At 58.6% G+C, this 24157-nt stretch overlaps 1 protein-coding gene across 8 annotated transcripts in view; it reads right to left on the reverse strand.

Annotated features, from left to right (window-relative positions):
- Positions 1 to 24157, reverse strand: part of PRDM16 (PR/SET domain 16) — a 365577-nt gene that overhangs the window by 228258 nt on the left and 113162 nt on the right. For all 8 annotated transcript variants that reach the window (XM_077978756.1, XM_077978731.1, XM_077978741.1 and 5 more), the window contains exon 2: positions 21674 to 22023. In XM_077978756.1, coding sequence (XP_077834882.1) covers positions 21674 to 22023 — 350 coding nt within the window. The remainder of the gene's footprint in view (positions 1 to 21673; positions 22024 to 24157) is intronic.

Here is a 24157-nt window from a genome sequence, read left to right on the forward strand (position 1 = left end):
CAGGTTGGAGTGCAGTGGCGCGATCTCAGTTCACTGCAACCTCTGCTTCCCGGGTTCAAGCGATTCTTCTGCCTCAGCCTCCCGAGTAGCTGGGATTACAGGCGCCCACCGCCACGTCCAGCTAACTTTTGTATTTTCAGTAGAGACAAGGTTTCACCATGTTGGTCAGGCTGATCTCGAACTCCTGACCTTGTGATCCACCCTCCTTGGCCTCCCAAAGTGCTGGGATTACAGGCGTGAGCCACCGCACCCAGCCTCTGGAGACACTCAATCGTTGTCACCACTCAGGGTGGCCTCGGGCACACTAAACATCCCACAGTGCAGGACCGGAGAATCTCTGCCCACATGTGAACAGAGCCGGGAGAAACTGCTTTAAACCAAGGTCGGAACAAAAGATTCTGGGAAGAAGAGGTGCCCTTGTCAGGGAGGCTCCATCTGGAACCCCGTGAGGCTCCGAGCGCGGCTGCTCTGGCTGGTTATAGGGCCCTCGGGCTGTAGACGGAGCTGCCATGTGGGTGCAGAGGTGCTGGGGCAGGTGCTGGCTTGGGCTTTCTCACGCAGAGACCCCTGTCATCCCTAGAACGGCCCAGGGAGGACTCTCGCAGATGAGCAAACCAAGGCACAGGGCGGTGCAGTGATGTCTTCGGGATGCCAGGCAGACAGGCGGCAGGGTTAGGGTCCATGCCTGGGTTTCTCAGCCACTGTGCCAGCAGCCTCTTTATGAAGACCCAGGGGTTTACTCCAGGGGTCAGGGACTTCCCGCCTTCTCCTCTGGTTCCTGAGAATTTTGACAGCCTTGGTGAGAGACAGCGACTCTATTTCACACTCAAAACCCTGGAGACGGCCTTGGAGTCAGATGAGTGCAATTATCAGGGTAATTCTGACTCTAGAGAGGGGGATGGAAGAGGAGAATCCTGCCTCATTCTCCGAGGCAGAACTCCTTTCCTCAGCTCCCGAGAGACCACAGCCAGCACGTGGCCAAGGCCAGCATCCCCAACACACAGGGACCGTTACCTTCACAGAACGCCCGTTCAAGGAGCACCGGTGGATGAGCGAATGCCAAGTGCCAGTGTCTCAGGTGACAGGCGTGCACAGGGCAAGAAGAAACCAACAAGAGGCCAGAGAACTGGGCAAAGGGACCTCCTGCTGCTGCCGCCACGTGGGCAGCTCCAAAGGGCATCGTCTCCCACATCATGCCTGCCCGGTGACTTAAATCAGAAACGTGCCTGCTTCCCCTTTAAAACCGTCCCTGGAAACACTCTGGCCTCTGGGGGAAGCAAAACTTCACTTCTCTGCCATAAACAAATGCCAACGTTCCCGAGGTCGTAAAACTCGCCCTTAGCGAGGAACCCGGCTGGGCCGAAGCATCCGGGAGTATGCGCCGTGGGGAGCTCCGCAGCGGCATTAACCTAATGACCTCGCATTTTGTAGCTGCGAATTTCTTTCCAAGTCATAAAAAGGGGATCAACGGCGCTCGGCTAGGATGTTTTCTGGGTAGCTCTTTCGGAGATGGCAAAGGGCGGGGCTGGTGGGTTGGCACCGTGAGAAGGCGTCCCCCAAAGCTCCCTGCACCAGGACACCATCCTTCCTGGCTGAGCCACAGCTGTGTCTCCTCTGCTCTGCATCCCATGGGACTTTTCCACCTTCCTGGAAGCAGGTCCATGCGGGGACACGCAGGCGGCATTGCTGTCCTCTATGTCACCCCTCGGACAGGTCCTCTGGGTCGCCGTCTGCCCGCCCTGCTTCCTGGGCCGACCGCCCCTCCTCCTCTCATCCCTTTCTACTCCACCCAGCTGCACAGGTCCCACATGTCAAGCTGTGTCTCCCTCTGCAGAAAACTCGAATTCCTGACCAGCCTTGGGCCAACTGGTGCCTTGTGACCTTGTCTGGCCCATTTCATGGGGTGGCTCGCTCTTTGCCATGCCAGCCTCGCTCTGCCCCTCCTGCTCAGATGCCACATCTGGGAAGCTGCTGATCCAGGCATGGGTTCCAAAGCCTCAGACCCAGCTCACCCCAGGCCACGGGTTCCCTACAGGTCCTCTGTGGAGGGGCCGGGAGGGGTGTGTGCACAGGAGCGTGGGAAGGCATGCATGCATGTCCGGGGGGGTGAGCAGACTCAGGAAGGCACTTTCTGAGGATGCGCCAAGGCGTGTGCATCTATCTGGCATCGGGACCTCACCCCTACACTCCAATCACTTCCCATCTCGGAGCTGCCTGGAGGGCACGCCTTCTGACCTAGACACGCCTCAGGACCCCCAGACCCCCGAGAGGAACTCCGTGTTGCACAAACAGCAAATACACGCGGGCTTGCTTATCCCCTAGGGCATGGGTCCAGGCCCACTGGTGGTCTGTCTGGGAAAGGGCCCTGTGTGGTGGTTCACAGGGAGGATCTCCAGAGGTGTTACCTGGCCCAGGTCAGCGTGGGCCACTGGCTCAGTTTGGGGTGTTGGTTCTCCCAGAGTAGGTTCACCCCATCTCTGTGGCCTCCGATGAAAATGGGAGCACCAGTACGAGTGGAGGCACCTCTGTTGTGAGCACCGGTAAAGGGGAACGCAGGTGTGGGGCTGTTAGCCCTGGTCCCGGTCACACACAGCTGGGAGGGCAGAGCCGGGCCACACTGCTGTTTTCTGCAATGCCCCTGAGTCAGGGCAGGGGGCTGGGGGCTCCTTCGGTGTTCAGATCCCTGGGAGAGGGTTAATTATGTGGGATTCGGGGAGTCAGGTGGTTCCATCCAGTCCATGCTGCTGCACCTGCTTCGGGGTTGGGAGGTGGGTGAAAGGGCAGGGGGTGAAACTTGAACATCAGATCAGCTGCTCCACGGGCAATTACCGAGGCCTGGCTAGGAAGCCGGTTCCAGCCTCGCCCCTGGAGTGTCCAGCCTCCAGCTTCACACATACCACGTCCCCTTTACCTCCACCGAGCCCGCCCTCATAACCCGATTCCACTTCCTTCTTAATCCTTATTTTCTTTAAAAAATGGATTAGGAAAATCTCATCTGGAAAATTAATTAATGTACGAATTCAACAAATATTTACTGAGCACAGCACTTTGTTAAGTATTTATTTTCCTATGTAACCTGCTGTGCCCCCGCCCCCCACCTCTGTTTTTCTGGCCTTTTGGGTTTCTGGCTGGTCCATTTCTATATTTCATGGGTTTCTCTCCTCCTTCCAATAACATTCTTTTCTAATTTGGCCATTAGAATACATTTCTCTCCTATGCAACTGGCCACACAGGCCCATCTTACATCTCGGCATCTTTCCAGACGTCAGTGGAGGGACCTGATGGCTGCTGAGGGGCAGTCTCCCCGGCGGGTGCTCTGGTGAACTTGGGGCCGAGGGAGCTCAGAAGGCGCCTTGGGGGCTCGGGTGGGTGCCCTGTGACTGCACCGTTCCCGCTGCCCGTCAGGGGATTATTTCCAGTGCCCCCTTCCCCTTCTGCCCCTGGCCCCCGGCTCTAGGTAAGAACATACTCTGAGAGCAGCCCCGCCCCCAGCAAACAAAAGTGAACTTGCCCACCCTCCCCGGGAAGGGGACGGGAGCCTTTCACGGGCAGTGAATGGGGCCCTCATTTAGGCCGCATTATACCCGGGCCTGCGTTTCCCCTTCCCTTCTTTACCCCATTCAGGGGACTTCTGACTTCAACTAATTCGATAACAATCCCGCGGGGCCTTCCCAGCTCCTGGTTCGGAGCACATTGTCCCGGCGAGGGCCCCCCCCAACGGGGGTCCCACTCTCCAATTAGCCAACCGCTGGGCTCCTATCCCCTCCACTCCTTTCCTGCCTGCCCGCCCATTTTTTAACCATTTCGTTTTTGAATTGCACTCCCAAGGGCCTTCAAGGGCGAGCGACCCACAGCCACAGCTCCACAAACCCGGGGCCAGTCAGGGCGAGCGACCCACGGCCGCAGGTCCACAAAACCGGGGCGGATCAGGGCGAGCGTCCCACAGCTGCAGGTTCGCGAACCCAGGGCCAGTTGGGCCGAAAGCAGAATACAAGATCATGCATGTAGTTAAACACCAAGTCAGGCCATCGACCTGGCTTCTGAAAGCCTGCACCGTCCTCAAAGAAGACTTTTAAAATTACAAATAAAGGAGCAGCCGAGCTGTCGGCATTCCCAAAACCTCACCCACATGCTGGTTCGGAAACGGAGCCACAGGCTCCCCTGGGACAGGGGCAGGGCTAGAAGGAATTTGGAGGCTTCTCTGGCGGCCACTACTCTTCCAGGAGGATGTGTGTGTCTGGGACGGTAAGGCTCCCTCTCCAGGAACCGTAGGGATCAGTGTGGGATTCCTTCCTGTGCTTTGCAACGTTCACATGACATCATTTTACCTCCAAACCAACTTTTTTCTGTCTGAAAGTTGTAGGAGCCCTCCGGGGAGCAGGCGGGATCCACAGTCACCCCAATTTCCACTGCCCTTCCCCCCACACAGACGTTTCATCTGTGGAAGTCACCACCCACACACACCACAGGGGCACGGGTATCTGTGAGCCGCCAAGTCTGCTCTGATGTTTATTTCACTAACATTATCTCCAAATGGAAAATACTGGAATTGGTTAAAAATGCCAGCCTTAAAAAGCATCTTACTGTTAAGACGCGGGTTGGCACCACCATTCATATGTCACTGGCCCTGAGTTCTAATCACTTCTGGGCCTACATGCCTCCCTTCCTAATCCCAGTGTGTCCCCCTTCAAGTCCCCAGACGGGGTCTGTCTGGGAGGTCTCAGGTGCCAGCATTTGCTGCAGGGACGTAGGGATCAGGTGTGCACTGGGGCACCACCTTCTGTCACCTGCTATACCTGGAAATGCCCAGGCCCAGATAGTTGACATCTAAGGGGTCTATGTAAATTGTGTCCCCCTGAATTCACCTGCTGAAGCCTTCATCTCCAGGACCTGAGAACATGGCCTGAGTTGGAAACGGGGTCTTGGCAGATGTGACGAGTCAACACAGGTAGGGTGGTCCGAATCCAGTATAACTAATATCTTTACCCAAAGGGGACGTGTGGACACAGACACATGCAGGAAGGAGGCCACATGAAGATAAAGCCAGAGACCTTGAGGGGGCTGTGTCTGCAAGCCAAAGCATGGGGAAGATTAGCAGCACTCCCTGGCCCCCCGGGGAGAGAAACGGACGGACCCCGCCCCAGAGGATTCTGCAGGAGCGAGGCTGACACCTCCATCAGGGGCTTCTGGCCTCCAGACCTGCCATCTCATGGGCAGGCCATGCGCATGTGGCACCTTGCGGCACACCCCTACGGCCCTAATACGGGCTCATAAGCACCTGCCTCTCGGTCACAGCAGTGTGCCAGGCACCTCTCACTCTTTGTTCACCTAAGCTAGTCTATTGGAACACAAACATAGAATGAGAACTCAACGGTTGTGTGGGTGGCAAGGTACCTTTCTCAGACTGCCTCATCATTCACTAAATCCAACTGCGGCGTGGTATGCAACCGTCTCGAGGATGACCGCCAAAGCCCCGGCCCCCGCCACCCACGGCTTAACTTCTTTGAGAAAATCAGCAAAGCAACAGACGACGAGGTTCTCAGAGTGGCTTTTCCACCTCAGCCTGGGGCGGGGGGCGGATGGCGTGCAACTACCTTGCTTTATCTTGGTGACCCCACGTGACAGCAAATTCATCAGGGATGAAGAATGCCAGTCTGGGAGAACACAGCTTCCAGGCTGGGGGCGAGGGTACGACCAGTGGAAAATTACCGACTTTTCTTCAGATTCCGTCAAAGAAATCTCCTTCCCCGCACCGACAGCCCCGTTCTTCATCTCTGCACCTCTTGGCTGTCAGAGTACTCAGACCACAGGCTGGAATTGGGTGGGACCAGCAAGATGCTCCTCTTAGTTCCTCATTTAGCAGGTGGGGAAACTGAGGCCCAGAGGCCACGACGGCTTGCTCAAGGTCTCAGCAGCATCTGTGAGCCTGAGTCTGAGCCATCCTCCTCTTTCTGTGGTGCCAGGGCCCCAGCCCTGTGATGCAGGCATCTCAAAAACCTGCATATTGCTTTTCGAAAACCTCACAAAGCTACTGAGGTTGACAAGGAGGAAGCAGGAGTGTGCAGAAGGCACACACCATCCCTCACCTTTAGACGGTACACACTGTCCCTCACCTGCAGACCCTTAAAGGGACATGGGCAGTGCAGCCAGAGAGCAAAAATGCAAAAGGCCCACTGAGGCAGAAGCAGGTGTCTGCTCTTCTAGGATTCCGAAGTCACCTGCGACCAAGGGAACTGAGCCCTGACCCACCTCTGCCTCTCGGTGAAGCCCGGTGCACAGGGGCCCTGCAGGGCAGCCAAGTTCTCCCAGCCTGCCCCAGGATCCCCCAGCATGAAGGATGCACCTGCTCCCTGAAGATGGGGGAAGCGGGAAGCCCTGCAGTCTGCAGCTGACACCTGATGTCCTGGTCACAGCTGCTCCATCAGCAGCATCGTGTGCTCTTTCTCTGGCTCAGTTTCCCCTCATGGAACGCCAAGAGGATGAAAGTCTACCATGAGGTCATGTGGGTGAAGTGGCAAGGCCAGGCTGCCCTTTGCATACCTTCAGGGGGCGTCTCCAAGGACATTGGTGCGTTTCCCGGATGTGCTTTCCCTCCCTGAGGCAGGTGGAAAGCCCTCCTAACCCCAGGAGACAGCGGGGACCTCTCCACTGTGAGGGCGTCCCCTGCCTTGTGGACGTGTGGGACTCACTGTTATGTACAGGCACCAGTGAAGGGAGAACACTACAGGAGCTGGACCCCTTGCTCGAGGGCCCCACTTGGAGGTCCCACGGAGAGGCGGAGGCCTCTGAGTCAGCGCCTAAGCTCATGTGGGATCCAGGAAGCTGCGGGCTCAACAGTGGACACAGAAGAGGGCGGGAGAGGCCAACCCGAGGTAGAAACAGAGGCCAGGCGGGAGAGGGCCCGCGTGGAAGCAGGACAGACACGACCCCACTCGGCTCCAGCTGAAGAATGTGTCACCAGCAACCAAGTGGGAGGTCCTGCCCTGCAGGTGCTGGACGTGGCTGGGGTCCCCGACCTGCCAGGGGTCACTGGAGAAACATCAGAGCCGGGGCTCCCAGCCCCCAAGGCCACGCTCAGAAGGAGTAAGTCCCTCAGAGGGCAGCTGCCCCGGGCGGCCCTCCCGTCCTCCCCACAGCTGACATCATTCCTGATGACTGCAAGGGCCCAGGTCTCACAAGGGAACATCGCAGTGAGCAGGAGGCTGGGCCCTGCAGTGGGAGCTCTGGTGTGGGGCCAGGGTGAGGCTAGCTCCTGTGGCGTGGACTACTGGACTTCAAGGCCGCCTCTCTGTGGACTGGACACCCGCCTCTGAGGGCTCAGGCTGCATCTTGTTCATCTGTGCGAGCTTCAAGTCAGTGCAACTGAAGTCATCCCCATGACAAAGCGAATTTTAGAGTAAAGGGAAATACATTTTTCTTCAGTCCAGCAGCTCCTATGATCATATGAATGGAGTTTGAAGGCTTTTATAAAAATTAAGCCCAGACCCCTTTTTCCATCCCTGTCCTCAAAAGAAGGCAACGTGGTCTATACTCCCAAAATGCAGGGGTCATGACGTCCTTCTGCCATCAGAGACTTCAGTCATTTGGGCAGCTGGCCTTCCCCGGAGTCCCCACTCCAGCTAAGGGGTGACCCTGGACTCAGCTCTCAGCTTTCCACCTTCTCTTCCCCTTCCTTCCCCCTCCTCTTCCTCCTCCTCCTCTCCCTCCTTCCTCCTTCCTGCTCCTCTTCCTCCTCTCTTCCTCCTCTGCCCCTGGTTTGGCTCTTGTTCTCGTCTTCTCCCGTGGTCAGGTCTGAAGCTCTGTGCTGGGTCCACAGGCAGCACCATCAGGGTGGAGGCCAGGGTCAGGTGCAGGAGACACTCACCCTGTGACTCCCCAGCCCCGTCTACTCAGTGGAAGGTAGGACAAGCACCACTCTCTGCATTTCCAGGAGGGCCACGTGTGCCGGGGATACTTGAGTTGTTCTTCAGATCCCACACAGGACTTCCAAGCTATTTTAAAATCCACCTTAAGCCTAAAGGAGGGCCCTGGCTAAGGGCCTCAGTGGAGCCCGTGGTTTTCTGTGGGTGTGCAGGCTCCAGCCCACGTCCGTCGCGGCTGCAGCCGGCGGGCCAGTCCCCCAGGCCCCTCTCTCCAGGCCATTGACTCAGTGGTTGTGAGGAGAGCCTCTGCCCCTCAGGCCCTGGCACTCATCACGGGGATTGTTCCCTCTACTGGAAAGGCTGGTGAGCCTCAGCCTCTGCGGTGGGATACCATGAAGAAGGTCCCATGTTTGACTTCCAGTCTGATATCTCAGCGCTCACCCGAGTGCAGCAGGGGTAAGTGAGGTTCCTTCCCCAGCAAGACCCTGGGATGCCTGGAGCCTCTGCATTCCCCTGGTCGGGGGAGAGAGACGGAACACAAGGACATCCCTGTGCCGGGATCACCGCACAGCTGTTCTGGAGGCCTCGAGGGGCAGGGTCACCTCTGAGAGCTCAGACTTAAGACAGGGTCCACCGTGGTCTCTCCAGGAGGACAGCATGGTGCACGTGTCCACGTGGGCAGGCGCCAAGGGCCAGCAGAGGGGCTCGAGTGCAGCTAGGGCTCCTGGCTGAGCGAGACTTGCGCTTCTCAGCCCCCAGCGATTCTTCATGCACTACAGAAGCTCATCAGAGGCCCGCCCCATGGGACCAGGATGCTTCAAGGGGGCCCGGCAGCTCCCGTGCAAACGTAGCTCCCGGAGCCAGGACAACTGGAACCTTCTGGAAATGGGACTTTGGCTGACCCAGGAGCCTGAGCAGCCTCTCCTCCCTTCTTGTTCCTGCCTAGAGACCCTTGTTCCTGGGGTGGGCAGGAAGAGGAGGACTGAGCCGGCCAGCCTCTGCAGGTGGAACACGTGAGCTGTTACTGAGAAGCTCAGCAGAGCCCCACTGGCGAGGGGCTCTGGGGGCCCAGCCATTTCATGTTGCTTACGTTCACGTATTTCCAGCCTGGCTTGTTTTCACACTAGGTTTTATTTTTGTGCCCCTGCCCTAGGCCCTGAGACCCCCCACGCTCTTTGGGGGACACCTGGCTGTGGTTCCCCACCCACGGGCAAGCTGCTTGGCGGCACCCCACGGCCATTGGCAGGATCCAGAGGTGCCTGTTGAAACTGCAGAGCAACCAAGCATCCTAATCCCCCTCCGCCCCCACCCCGCACAGCACTCTCTCCAGCCTCCGCGGAGCGCCAGGGCTGAAACGAAGGCTGATAAATTAGTCTAGAGGGAAACAAGGCCGCTTCTACTTGTAAAAGGTCATTTCGACTTTGTTCTGGGTGAGGGTTTATCTCAGCTGCTGCCGCGACAGACAATGCCTGGGGCCTAAATGGCAGAAATCTTAGCTCTGCTCGTGAAATTACGGTGCTGATAAGCCGGAATGGACTTTAGAGAGATCTAAATGGGAACGGAGTGGACGTAGGTATTTTTGAACATGATTGAACAGAGACGACACAATGGGATGTACAATTAAACTGGGCATTAGCCCAGAAGGAAGGAACTCTGCCGACTCTGCCGAAAGCCAGACAAAGGGGGTTCCTGTAGCCTGCGTGCGGCTGGTAATCCCTGCCCCAGCCCGTGGCAAGAGGCGCAGCCGGGACCGGAGGACCAGAGTGGACGCACGAGAGCTCCTGGGCGGCTGCTGCTGGACGCTGGTGCCATTCCTCATGCGGCAGGGGAGAGTGGGGCCCACTCACCAAGCAAGCTCACTGGAAAGCATGGCGGTGCTGCCCACGCATCCCAGGAGGCCGTGGCCCAGTGCCACGCCAAGCACTCCAGGTGGGCCCGGAGCTGCAAAAGCAAGAAGAGACCACGCTCCCCTGCACAGCAGACACGCTCGTGGCATCCTGGCAGCTGAGTAAGAATAGCCACTTTGAGGCCATTCTACTTACATATGTTCTAAACGACAGGAAAGGCCCAGCCAGGGGCATGCAGAACGCACCCTCCACGCAGGCAACGGGGCCGTCTCGCAGCCATTCTCCAAAGGGCCTTCTCAGGCACTCCGATAAACTGCTCACCCCAGAGAGACGCTGCCCTGGGTTGACCAGGCCCCTCAAGGCGGGTGCCTAAATCACAGCAACCCAACCACACTGCAGCTCGGGGGTCCAGAGAACGCATGGAGTGCCCCGCCCCTGTCCCGAGCAGACTCCCCGCGTGCAGGAGGCAGCAGAAACAGGCGGCCCGCAGGGGTGGTCCTCAGGTCGCTGCCCCTCAGCGGGTCCGTGAGTAGTTGCGTCCCCCTCATCTCTGGCTGAGGCCAAGGTGGCCCGTACCACCCTGAGAACACATTCCTACCCCAGCTGATGACCCGGCCCTTGAGAATTCGTGCCACAGGAGAAGCTCTGACCAGCAGCCAGGCCTGGCGGGAGGGCAGTGGGACCTGCTGCTGCCTCCTGAGGAGTATGAGGTTCACGCGTGCGTCCCGACCCTTGTCCCTGACCCGGGGAGACCTCTGTGGCCTGGAACGCATGGGACCTGCATCTGACCCAGGGGAGGGAGGGCCACCCAGGAACTGGCCCACAGGCCTCAGGGGGCCTCCCCAGGGAGCCTCCCCAGGGAGCCTCCCCAGGGAGCCACCAGGTCACAGTCACCCACCCTCAGGAGGGGCTGCCCTCCCCACTCATTCTGTTCCCTGCGAAGTCTGCTGCTGGAAAATTACTCGAAATTAAAAGATCTCAAGCACAAATGACCTGTACCATAGATTCTTCAGTCTTAGTGGGTCCAGTTGCTTTCTGCCACCCTCGGAGGCCCACCACCTGACAGCACAAAGCTAACCCTAGCACAGCGTTGCAGGGACCGCACTGTGGGTGCAGGTACCAGAGGCGAATGAGCTGCTTCTCAGGCCTGTGCCAGCCCTGCCTGGCTCCTCCAGGATGCCAAGGCTGTAGGATCACCCAAGGGACAATCGGACTGAGTGCCTACAACAGGCTGGGGCCTCTCTGATGGCTGGGGGCACACAGGAGGGAGGGGCCTGTCCTGCTCACAGCTGATATCCAGGAGCTGCAGGGGCAGAAAGGGCCCGCCTGGGGTCGGGACCCTGGGCTCTTGTCCTGGGTCCACCCAGCCCGTGGTCCCACATGACTCCCTCCCTGGAGCCCAGTTCATAACTGCATTGGGAGGGGGAGGAGACGGTGATGCCCCAAGTGGGACTCAGGTACGACAAGGAGCCCCTCCTATCCCAGCCATCACCCCATGCCCGTGGGGCACGTGGTTGGTCAGCCTCGGGCCACCCTGTGTAGCTGTGGCCGGGGACGGCAGCCATGCTGATGAACCAGAGGTGTGAAGTCCACCCCAGCCTCAGCCGCTGCCTGGAGCCCCTGGGCAACAGTGGGGTCCCCCAGTGACCCCAGGTGCCCTCCTCTTCGCAGCCCCAGCTTCTGCTCCTTCTACCTGCCCTGCTGAGGCCCGTGGTCAGGAAAGGCTCTGCTGCTACCCATCAGCCGCTGCACCTTCAGGAACAGCCTCTCTGGGCTCCCATGGGTACGGGAGGAAGTTAGTTCAGGGTGGGCCCCTTTCCCAGGGCCTCCTCCTGGGCTGGAATCCTCCAAGTGCCCCCACAATGATTCCTTCTTAGAATGCAGATTCCTGGGACCTACCCCAGGAACTCTAAGCCAGGAGGTAGAGAATGGGGCTGGAATTGGGTGGGGGTCTCACAGGCTGACCATCTGGGTCAGGAACCCATGGGGTTCCTGGCTGAACCCATCTCTGGTGCCACGAGCACCCTGGGGCCACTGAAGAACCCCAGCTTCAGGAAGGGGTACTGTGTGGTGAGCCTCACTCCCTGCCAGGTGCCCCCAGCATTCTCAGGCCCTACAAGGGCCCATGGGGCTGGGTTTGGGTTTGGGACCTGCTTTCAAAGAAGGGGACAGCAGCTCCTAAGAAAAAGTGGGGCTGAGGTCACGTTTATGACACAGAATTCCCCCGAGCCTAGAGAAGGCCATTGACTGTACTGAAGTCCAGTTCCAGGGCCTGGCTGGGTCACGGACCTGCAGAGGACAGAGCCATGTTCAGGCAGAAGCACGAGGCGCTGGGCCTAGGCAATCGGCCTGCGAGGCACAGAGTTGAGACTGCCCACCTACATGCTGTTAGTGCGGGCGGGAACCGGGTCTGGGCCCAGCTCCCGCTCCTGCTGGAGCTCACCTGTACCTCTCCCATCTGGCAGGATCCTGGCTACCCCCAGTGACATCCTGCTGGGGTCACTGAGCGGGACCCCCACCCACCTCGGGGTCCCTGCATGGACAAACCTGGGGGCCAGGAGCTATTCCTTCCTTCTCGGCCCCAGGTTCCCCTGTCAGAGCCAGGGTGGCCGTGTCCTAATCACGGCACAGCTGGGAGGGTCCCAGTGGAGACAGAGCCTCACAGAGACCGGGGTGCACAGCAGGTGCCCGCCAGGCCGACACAGAGGCCACATGCCTCTGTCATACTCCCTTCATGTCCAATCCTTATTTTCCCTAAGGAAGAAAGGGAGGAGGGAAAAGGGCAGGAGGCTCTGGAGCACCCTGTTCTCACAGGGAGCCTTGGGGAGCCCAGAGGGAGGCTGGGCCACGCCCCCACGCAGAAGCCCTTCTTCCTCCTGCTTCTGGCAACCCTGACGATGTTTTCAGGCCTCTTGGTACAAGCGGTCGGTTCCCGAGTAAGGGTGGGCTCTGGGTGTCACTGGGGCGGGGGGCGTGTGGGATGTGATTGGCAAAATGCTATTTAAGAAGTTGGTATTCGCATATGTCTCTCGAATATGAAAAGAAAATATTTATTTCCTTTTTCGCTTGTGAATCAGAATGCTCTATTTAAAGAAAGTCCCCTCTGCTGGGCTGCAGTGGAGTTATTACCCCTTAAGGAAGTAAAGGAGAGCCATCAGGGAGGTATTCTTAGTCATTCTCTCTCCTTTTTTCTAAAATTCCTTATATACCCGTGCCTCCGAGCCGGGCCGAAGATAGTGCAGGATTTCATGGCATTCTTGGGCTAAAAACGTCTAGGGCTGATGTCACGGTGCCGGGGGAAATGGGAGGTCTGTGCTGTGACTCCTGCATGGCACTGTCGGCTGCTCCTAGAGCCGAGGCCCGTGGGTTTCTCTGCATCCCTGTCCCCATGGTGGCCTCAGGCTCCGCACCATCCCACAGGGCCCCGTCTCTCTCCAAATCCCAATGCTGTGTGCCCCGCCGAGCTGCTGGGTGCCGCCTCCACAGGAACACTCCTCAGAGCATCCGCTGACCGGCGTGCTCACGGTTTTAGACGTGCCGTGTTAGGCCTCCATAGAAATATCCAGAAGCTCCTGAGTGGGGAAGCGCGGCAAAGCTTCCTGGCATCACGCAGAACTCTGCATGCAGAATGGAGCAGCAGAGGCGCCCAGAGCCAGGCCAGGTGCCCGGGCCGAGAGCATGCATCTGGGAACCTTGGGCAGGCCCTTGGGAAAGGGCAGGCCAGGAACAAGTTTTGGCATCTAGACGATAAAATGCGGGACTGAGAATACCAGGCCCTAATGTGTGGCGAGCAGATGGTGGCGTGTGGCGGGGAGACGGTGGCGTGTGGCGGGGAGACGGTGGCGTGTCGCGGGGAGACGGTGGTGTGTGGCGGGGAGACGGTGGCGTGTGGCGAGCAGACGGTGGCCGGACGCTGCAGAGTCCAGCCTTGACATTATCAGACCTGCCCCAGCCTCCCTCCCTGAGACTAGAACCCGTGCCGAGGCCCCCGACACCTGCCGTGGTCTGCCCCTTCCCCTCTGTTGGAATTTAAAGGATAAGGAGTAACAGGGTGATCTAAAAGCTCAGCCAATGAGCGCCGGCTGCCCCTACGGCAAGCCAGTGAGGAGGGCTCATGGCGGGGCTCAGCTCCAGGGTGAAAGGGGCACGGGACAGACAGAAGGAAGCACCCTGCACCGAGAGGTACCAGTGAACACCTCTGCAGGGCCCAAGATGTGCCGGTCGTCTGCTGAGTGACCAAATGCCCTCAACAATCATCCTAAATAGCCCCTCAGGGTGCACTGAGCATTGCGGAAGGCCAGACGAGTGCTTTGGGAGCCCTTGTTCCTCAGCCCTCCCACCTGTCCCTTGCCCGGCAGTCTGGTGCAGGTGCGGGACAGGACATCCAGGCGGGCTCTCCACTCCCCCTTTCTAGGTCAGCTGTTCTGGGCCCAGGCTGTAAATTAGGATCTCCTGGGAGCTTCCACATGTCTGATGCCAGAGGGGTTTGCCAGGACTTTGGGTCCAACACTGAGATGCTCCTGGGCAAACAGGCAGGTTGGTCGTCCTCCCTGGCTCCAGCCCAGCATCTCCGAGGCAGGCCTGGCACCTGTATTTCCCATGCTTCCCAGGCAACACCAACACGCAGTTAAGGGAAGCCCACAGCCCCCAGCCTCTGCCCTCAGGTCTCAGGCACCCAGGAAGGACTTGAGAGCCTTCCTGACCACCCCCTCCCTGAGGACAGACCGACATGTGGGAGGGGCACTCACTTTCACATTTTTCTATGCCCTCAGCAGACATTGTTGGGGGCAGGAGCTTGCACCTCCTCCCAGGCTGGGTGGGCGCACTTCCCAGAATATGCCTGAGCTGCGGGAGCTCTCTGGGTTGAGCCTTCCTTGCCTGCCATCCTGGGGTCCCCCAGAGCCGGATGGGATGGAGAGTGTGGAGGTCCATGACTGTGGACAGCTCCAGGGGTGCAAAGGGAACACCCAGCCCACTGAGCAGTGGGCGCTGGACACATGAGTTCTGCTTCTACAGAGAAGGGCTATGTCAAACACTTCTGGGTTCAAACCAGCCTCCGGTGGCTGGCAGGTGCCCCTTCTTCCTGAATCCCAGAACCACAAGGCAGCCTGAGGATCTCCTAGGAATGGCTAGACCTGGCACTGGTGGGAGCTGCTGCTCCATCCCTTTGGTGGCCGAGCAGGAGCCCAAAGCCTCAGGAGGTCAACCCTGGAGGTGGGGTGGGCAGGAAGGCAGCACATCCTTCCACAGCTGCAGGGAACATAGGTGACTCTCCCAATGCCTGCAACACACCCAGAGCTGCCCCCTTGTAAGCTGCTGTGTCTGTTGGGTACTCGCCGTCTGGCCGCTGCATCTGCTGGGTACTCGCCGTCTGGCCGCTGCGTCTGCTGGGTGCTCGCCGTCTGGCCGCTGCGTCTGCTGGGTGCTCGCCGTCTGGCCGCTGCGTCTGCTGGGTGCTCGCCGTCTGGCCGCTGCGTCTGCTGGGTGCTCGCTGTCTGGCCGGATCCTTCCTAAACTCTGCTGTGCACACGAACCACCAGGGATCTCGCTCAATTGCACGTGGTGACTCAGTGAGTCCGGGGGAGGGCAAGGTTCTGCATTTCCAACAAACCTGCAGGGAGGCCAGCACTGCTGGTGCAGGGACCACACTGAGCACCGAGGTCTTGATGGAAACAAGGCAGCTGTGTGTGTCCGTCTCCGGGTTGATCTTGATTTCCTGTTTGCTCGTGAGGCCACAGGGACTGAAAGGGACTGAAGCAGAGTCCCAGGAGCCTCGACAATCCATCCGGGGCAGGAACTGGGGCTTGGTTAAAACGGGGTCACTTCTGCCTGGGCTCAGACCTATGGCCAAGCTCACCTTGGTTTCCCAGCCCAGGACCCATGGAGGGGTCTAAGTCCAGCTCCTGCACCAGCAGCAAGCCCCACCCGCTGCCGTGAAAACTGTAGGAAGGTGGAGCCTCCAATGGGACCTCCTACTTCCCCAAACCTAGTCCCGAAACCCACATCCATCATGAAGAGATTGGCCAATCGGAACACGAGCGGGCCAGAGCGTGAGGTCTGGGTGGAGGGACTGACTCCTTAGGGTCTCCTCCTAACACACTGAGCCTGGTCATTAATCCAGAGCCTGGAAGTGTCTGTCCAGGATCTTCTGGCTCAAAATCCAACCAGAGCTCCCAGAGAAGCAAGCTCTGCAGGCACCCAACCCGCATGCCTCAAGACAGCCAGCTCCAAAAGCTGCTGAGCCCAGATGGGCTGGCGGCACAGATGACCCCCATCCTTAGAGGCCAAGGCCCTGTCTAGGACTTCAGGCAAAAACTAAGCTGTGGGGGGCATTTGTGTGTGCAAGCTCACACACAATCTCCTGCAGCAAGTCATGTTAATATTTACTGGTGAGGGGACATTCAGGAGGAAGGGAGAAGGGGCTGGGGTTCGTGTGTGGGAAGGGGTGGCCTGGGTGATTCCCTACCCTGCCCTATGGGTCTGGCCATATCGCAAAAACCCTGGAGCAAATTTGCCATTGCCCCTCCTGCCGTCAGACTGAACTAGATCTCAGCACGTGGGGCCCTCCAGTGCTCCCCGGTACGTGGGGAAGCCGGTTCTGGGGGCCGCATGTTTATGCCTGCCCCACGGTGCCTTTAAAAGCCCATCATGGACATTTGTGCTGTGATGTCGGAGACTGAAGCCCCATAGCACTGCCCTTCCTGTTGTCCCAGGGAGCCAGATGCCTGGCTGGGCTGCCCCCACCCCACTCCATCGTTATCCTTTCACTTGGGACCAAAATGAACCTGCAAATGTGTTTCCCATTTCTCCCACTCAGGAACAGAAGAGCATCAGTATTGCAAACATATGTAGGGGGACTTTACTTCCTCCCAAATCCTGCCTTTCTTCAAGGCTTTCATCAAGTTTTGGATGAAATTCCATATTACATGTGTGCCCATTTCTCATCTTCTGAGGGTGCAGGCTGGGCTTGCTCTCACCCATCCCTGGCTGCTGTGTAGCTCCTGGTCCACAGGGGAGACTGGCAGGTCCTGGCCCTGCCAAAGACTCTCAGTGGGCTCTGGGGACCCTGGAGGCACCTGCTTGGGGGTCCCATGATGGTAGTGCCAGATAATTGGTGTGGCCTAAGGCCTCTGGGCTGGTTCCCCTGTGACCCCGGAGCTTCCCACAGGCCTTGGCCTAGACACAGAGCATTTGTTGATTGAACAAATAAACACACATTAATATTCAGTAAATAACGCCGGGGGTGAGGTCGTCCACTTCAGTACATTCTTTAAATAATTGAAACCCCATCAATTCACATTAACATTTTTCACCTGGCCTCTTAAGCAGAGGCAGAGGCACTTACTCATCAGTGTTCTGATTACAGGCGGGGCTGGTGATGCAGTCGAGAGCCTTTCTGGGGAGACACAGTCAACAAAGAAACAAGCAGACCTTGGGTGGGAGACAGTGGCCGACACACTGAGAAAAGTGCCCCCAGTGCCTCCCCTGGGGGTCCTGCAGGATCCCGCCCCAGCAGGCCCCGAGCCTCAGGGCCCTGGGCACACAGCTGAAGGCCCAGCTGGGGGCAGGTGGCCTCACCCAGCGCCTCACCCACTGCCTCCTCCCTCTGGGCTGCCACTGGGCAGCCACCTCTTAATTAGCAAAACAAACAGCACGATGATAAATGTCAGATTTACTCAACAAATGATCAAAACCACTGTTTTTGCAGACCCCGGGGCGATCAAATGCCCTCACCGGTGATTTCCTCCAGGCAGGTGGGCTCCGGTGGCGGCAGGCGGGGTGTGATATTTGGGAGGAGACTGAACCCGGCTGTGTCCAGATGGAGGAGGCCAGGCATTTCGGGTGCCCTTCCTGACAAACCCCCTCCCTGAGACGAAGCTCAGGGGGCCCTTTCCACACACCTGGGGCACATACACAGCCACGCACAGGGTGAACCCCCAGGTCGGAGGTGGGGCATCTGACTCAGGGCACATCTCAGGGTGCCCCACAGCACCCAGGAACAAAGCGGGTTTAGTCAGTGACTATTCCTAATACATAGGAGGGAAAGAGGAGGGGGCAGCTCTCCCCACCAGCGTCAGCCTCGGTGTGGAAGGAGTGCAGGCTTCGAACCAGCGACGGAGGCCGGAGGAAAGTCAGTTCCCAACCCCCACCCTCATTCCCACTTTGCTAACGGAAAGCTCCCGCTTGAAGTCAGGCTGCCCCACAGCCTTGAACCCAAAGCTCGTGGGTGCCTCACGTGCTCCCTGCCCCGTCCCTCATCCCCAGGGAGTCGTGCTGTCATCTACGTCAGCCCCACGTCAGGGAGAGAAGGGCCCCGACCCTCCCCAGTCATCCCAAAGCCCAGCGTTGCCTGGCAGCGTGTCTCTTGTGATAAAAAGAGAAAGGAAAATCAACCTTCTCATTTTATTTTATTTCAACTGAATTGTCCAGAACAAGAACTTTGTTCTCAGAGTAGAAAGAAAATGGTTTCCACCGTGTCCCAAAATGACAGTAAGAATAATCCACGTTACTGTTATTTCAAACCTGTCCTTCGAGAGACGCACACCCTGTTCCTGCAGGGGCTGCTACCCGGCGAGATCCCTGTGCTCACGCCACTCCCAGATCCCCTCTCCTCCAGGGGAACCCCGCTTCTGAGCTCACAGTGGCCACAACACCACGCTCCTGGCCACCACGTAGGGAGGCCAAAATGACACCGATCCTTCTCGGATTTTGTTTGTTATCTTTGCTAAAATGTCATTACTTGTTCTTTTTCAGTAAATAAATACTCTGGACATTACAGTAAAATCAAATCACTCTGATTCATAATACTTAATTACCAGTGTGAAAGTGAACAATTATACACACGAAATTCAGGACCATCAGAGATAACACACACGCATGGGCCATCCCAGGCCTGACCTGGAATCCCACTGGCATGACGCTGGCACCCATGTTTTCCTCTGACCCAGACCTGACCTGGAATCCCACTGGCGTGACGCTGGCACCCCTGTTTTCCTCTGACCCAGACCTGACCTGGAATCCCACTGGCGTGACGCTGGCACCCCTGTTTTCCTCTGACCCAGGCCTGACCTGGGATCCCACTGGTGTGATGCTGGCACCCCTGTTTTTCTCTGACCCAGGCCTGCTCTGATCGAGCTCACTGCAGAGGTGTGGAGGGAAAAGGGCTAGCAGGGCCGCCTGGTTGGTGTGAGTGGCTTGGGAAGGGGACTCAGCAGAAGGTGCTTCTCGTGTCTGGAACTACAGAGGGATCCCAGCCCTGAAGCCTGGTGCTCCTTTCCTGTCTCAGGCCCCTGTTCACGGCACTCGGAAGACAGGCCAGGCAGTTGGCAAGAGGAAGAAATCCTCAGAGAAAGGGGCACCCGCAAGTCACTTCTCCCTCCAGGGCCACCTCGGGGAAGGCAAAAACCCAAAGGGAAATGGCAATCAGCTCTTTCGGGACGCGTGGAAAATTCTGGGAAGGTGGCTTAGGGGAAGATGTCACTTTTTCTGCCCAAAGGCCCCAGCTGAGGTGGCTGGAGGTGGGGAGAAACCTCCTTGATTGACAGACATCGCTCATTTCAGGCAGTTGGGGCTGCCACCTAATTTCCACCCCCTGCTTCCTCCTCTCTGTCCTTCACAGAGGAGGTGGTGGCTTCCTGCCCAGTTCCAATGTCAGCTCCCGAAGGCACCGACGCACATGGCTGCCCCCTGCCCCATCTCATGGAAGTGACAAAACCCAAAGGTGGCCCCAAAGCCAGGGAGTTGGTGCCCGAACGCACAAGGAAAACAAGGTCGGGCGAGATCCTGCCGGGTGCGCGGGGAGCACCGTTTGAGGGCGTCGGGGGGAGAGTAAATATTTCTAAGCACCAGCAGGAGGGGTATCTGTCAGGTGGCCACCGTGGAACAAAGCCCTCCGCAGAAACGGGAGGTGCACTGTGGGGAGAGCGCGTTCCCTCACGTACACACACACCAGGGATAAACACACCGCAAAGTCAACAGGCAGTGGCAGGCAGCGGCGCAGCCTGCACCGGGCCTGGCACCACACGGACATCGTGATATGGGCCATTTCTCTTTTTAAAAAAAAAGCAAATAGAAACTTGTATCAGAGTACCCAAGAACAAAGTCACCTGAAGGTCATCCAAAGTGCTACCTGCAGGGCCCCTGGACCTCTCACATCCACAAGCCACCTCCTAATTAAACAGTCCAGACCTTTCTAAGTGTGAGGGACACACACCCTTGAATTCCTTTCCCACACACCAGGGAGGGCGGGACAGGGCGCTTCTGCCAAAGTCACTTCCACTGCACAACCAAAGACGAATGTTGCTACCAAAATGCTCTCCTTGGTCCCATGAGGGGCCTGTAGGGCCATGAAGCTGGGCAGTGTCTCCACCGAGGTCTTCTACTCCAAACTCTCTCCCTGTCCTGTCTAACTGGTGCCCCTGGCTCCTGGCCAGTCCCTCCTGAAGGTAACCTGACCTTGGGCCCACACTCACTGTCCTCTGCCTCTCGATGGAGGGGGGTGGTGCGCCCGGCCCACAGGTGCTGCCCGTAGAGCTGCGGCTCCCACCCTGCTGGATGGCTGCGGACTCTGCCACATGCTTTTCTTCAGGCACCGGGACCCCCATAGCTCTATAATTAGCGGAGGGGGGAGCTTTAAGCTGACACTCAGGGAACAGCTTCTGAGTCTCCCTATATCCTTGACGAGGAGCCACACAGGACTCTGTGAGCTACCAAGGACCACACCTGCCTGCTGGGAGCTGCCGAGGTGCCCTGGTCTTGCCCAGGGAGGATGCACTTAGCTCTGCAGGGTGCGGGCAGCCTCTGGCCCCCAGGCTGTCAGTGTTCTTACAAAGGGCTCTTAATGCCGTCAGCCCAGGGAGGTGCTCAAGGGCTGCTGGAGGCCACAGGGGCCTCCCCAGGGCCCATCTGAGTTGGGGCAGGCCTGATAGTGAGCATGGAACTGGCTGGGGACTTCTCCAGAGTCACGAGCGGCCAGGAGAGGAGGTGGGCAAGACACAGGATCCTGCCCCCATCCATCTGGGGTTCCTCTTCCCTGCTCAGGCCATTTGCCCATGAGGAGCCTACCTCCATCTGGGCACTTCAGAGGCTGGGAGGCACAGGGGAATCTGCCCGGTGTTCCCATTTTCTACCCAAGCAGCAGCCCTGCCAAAAAGACCACCGACAACTGGCTGTGTGGGGCCTGCAGAAAGGCCAGGGCCCACCAGGAAGTACACTTTGTGTGGGGGGTGGGGCTCTTAGTTCCCATGGGACCACTCGAGGGCCCCCAACACCGGTGCCTCGCGTCCCTCACAGCCTGGGCAGGATGCTCTGGGTGCTCCCCGCTCAGAGCCGTCCCAGGGACGCCCTGTCTCCTGACCCCTGCAGCAGGTTCACCAGGCCAGCTCCAGACCCTCTAAGGCCGGTCACATCGTGGTGGGAAAATTTAAACAGTCAGCCATCCCTTCCAGGACGGGGCCTGTGCCCCTGGAGCTGGAGAAGCTCGGGCTACTCTCAGGCCCCTGGCTGACCGGGGCAGGCGGGGAAGGTGGCAGCCGGGGCAGCGTGGCCACCAGGTGTGATTTGTGAGCTGCTTCACATTGCCGTGGCCTGGAATGAAGCCCTGGAGTGCAGCTGCCTGTTCTGGGACTTTCTATGAATCTCCCTGCCCCGCCACGATGGCCGCGTTCACGCCTGGGATCCGGCGGGAAGCATGGGATGTTTTAAGACATGAGCTCATGAAAGACACATTTCCGGGAGAGAGTGGGCGTGCCCTACAGGGCTGACAGGCACCCACGAGGACCTCTGATGCTTTCTGAGTCCCGTCAGGCGAGCTGCAGGATAAAATAGGCTGGGAAATGTGACATTTGAACGCTCTCTCTGGCCGCGCCTCCCGCCTCGGGCAGTGGCTGCTCAGCCCGGCTTTATAAATAGATGGAACACAAGATAAATGGCCGTGATCAATCATGCTCAGGCGCGATTGCTCACCTCCCATCCGAAGTCCGTCTCCTTCGCCGCCGCCCGGGGCACCACCACGCAGGGGCCCAGCCTCTCCCCGGCTTCCATCTTCCTCTTGGCCCAGACCCCCAGGCCGGCCCCCGGGATGGAGGACTCTCGGAGCTCGAAGTCCGGTGGGATCGGAATGTCTTCAGGAATGTAGACCGGGGCCTCGTACGGCGAGCCCTCCTTGGGGGTGAAGTCCTCGCTGGTGGGGAAGGGGGACGGTGGCCCCACGGGGATGGGCGACATGGCACTGTCCTCGGCCTCGTCCTCTGCGCTGTGGCCGGCCAACAGGTCCCGGTCGGGTTCATACATATTATTTACAACGTCACCGTCACCTAAAGGAGACAACGCAGTGTCAGCCTCTGCAGCACGTGCCCCTCCCGGGGTGTACGGCTCAGGGAGTGCCGGGGACTCGGGCGTCAATGGGGACCGAGGGTGCTCAGGGACCCAGAAGGCCCGGCTGCCACCTCTGCCTGGGATATGCCACCTCCGCTCCACCCTGAGCCAAGCTGCCATCATTCCACGTCAGAGGCTCCGGAGGATGGGATCCCGCCAGGCTCCACTGGGGCCAACCTTTCTGATGGGGTGGCACAGCCCAGCACACCCTGGCTCCCCCAGCCTGGCTCCCACAGCCACCTGAGGATGCGCCGGCTGGTCCCGCCCTAGGGGAACTCGGGAAGGAGCTGCCAGTGCCTGGCAAGCTTGGCGACAGCCGGTGAAGCCGTCATGCGTGGCAGCTGACCCAGGGCTGGCTGATGGTGAAATATTTGCACCGGAATATTTCAAATGTCCTCTGTAGTCTTGGAAATCACGGACGGCAGAAGTCCTAAGTGCCTGGGAGGACTCAGAATTTGGGTGACTGTGAAATGTGCTCAGTGCTGCTTCCTTGCACTTAGGCCGCAGCCTGGACATCCCCACACTGAGGCCACAGCCTGGACATCCCCGCACTTAGGCCACAGCCTGGACATCCCCACACTTAGGCTGCAGCCTGGACATCCCCACACTTAGGCTGCAGCCTGGACATCCCTGCATTTAGGCCACAGCCTGGACATGCACTGGGGTAGGGCTGGCTGGGTCTTGGGGAGGCTCGTGGAAGTTCCTGATGATCTCGACACAGGCTAGGAATAGGCCTGCTGAGGTCACGGATGTCGGAGTCATAGGGCCCCAGGTCACCCTGATGATCTCGACACAGGCTAGGAATAGGCCTGCTGAGGTCACAGATGTCGGAGTCACAGGGCCCCAGGTCACCTTGATGATCTCGACACAGGCTAGGAATAGGCCTGCTGAGGTCACGGATGTCAGAGTCATGGGGCCCCAGGTCACCCTGATGATCTTGACACAGGCTAGGAATATGCCTGCTGAGGTCATGGATATCGGAGTCATGGGGCCCCAGGTCACTGAGCTGAGCAGTAAGAGGGTGCCCAGTTTGTCTGTCTGGGGTAGACCTTTGGGGTCCGTCCTAACAGAAGGTGGGTGCCAAGAGAGTGTGTGCGTGCAGCTGAAACTATAGCAGAGAGTAGCCCGAGGCACTGGGGGAGATGGGCAGGGTGAGGGGGAGTCTGGACAGGAAGAAAAGCAAAGCTCTCCACCGAGTGCAGCCAAACCAGGACTCAGGCAGGCGAATGTTCACCGTGGCAGATTCACCATCGCCGGAAGGTAGAAACAGCCCAAACATCCGTCTTCGAGGGAATGAGGGAGCGAATGAGTAGTGGATGGTACCACCCTCTCCAAGGAGGAGCACGGCCTGGACCAGCCCTGGACATGCGGCACTCGGCGTAGGAAGCCGATGCAGAGGGTCACACCTGTGGCACCATCCCTCCCCACGGAGGAGGGCGGCCCTGGCACGCACAGCCTGGACCAGCCCTGGACATGCAGCACTCGGCGTAGGAAGCCGATGCAGAGGGTCACACCTGCCTGGCGGTGTTTAGGTGACTCATCGGGCACAGGCCCCCAGAGACAGACGCAGGTGGGAGGCTTCGAGGACTGGGGTGGGGGTGACAGCGAGAAGCCCAGGTCTCCTTTCGGGGTGATGAAGTGTCCGGGAACTAGAGAGGGAGTGGTCGTACCTCTGGGTGAACGGCTCAGTGCCGCTGAATCGCCCCCTTTACAGTGGTTGAATTCTGCCTCGATAACATAGAAAAGGCAGATGTGAGTGTTAGTTAGGTGGGGAGCAGCGGGAATGGGCAGGAGGTGGGGTGAGCTCCGTCACCGTGACCTGATCTAGATCTTTCCACGCAAGCCCCTCCTTCTGTGGCTGCCTCGAAGACCCGGTCCCGCTGGCCCTCGCCTCCCGGCCCCCGCCCCGCACCCTGACGTTGGCTGGGCACACAGAAGCCTCCAAGGAGACCAGAACTTTTAAGTACAGGGAAAATGACTTCAGATTCCTCACACTGGTTGCAAACAGATCAGCACAAGAAAGAGCAAAATGCTTTCTTTCAAAAGAAACCAAAGTCTTGGGGGGAAAAGTCG

Source organism: Macaca mulatta, chromosome 1 (assembly GCF_049350105.2).
Source record: "Macaca mulatta isolate MMU2019108-1 chromosome 1, T2T-MMU8v2.0, whole genome shotgun sequence".
Classification (NCBI taxonomy): domain Eukaryota; kingdom Metazoa; phylum Chordata; class Mammalia; order Primates; family Cercopithecidae; genus Macaca; species Macaca mulatta.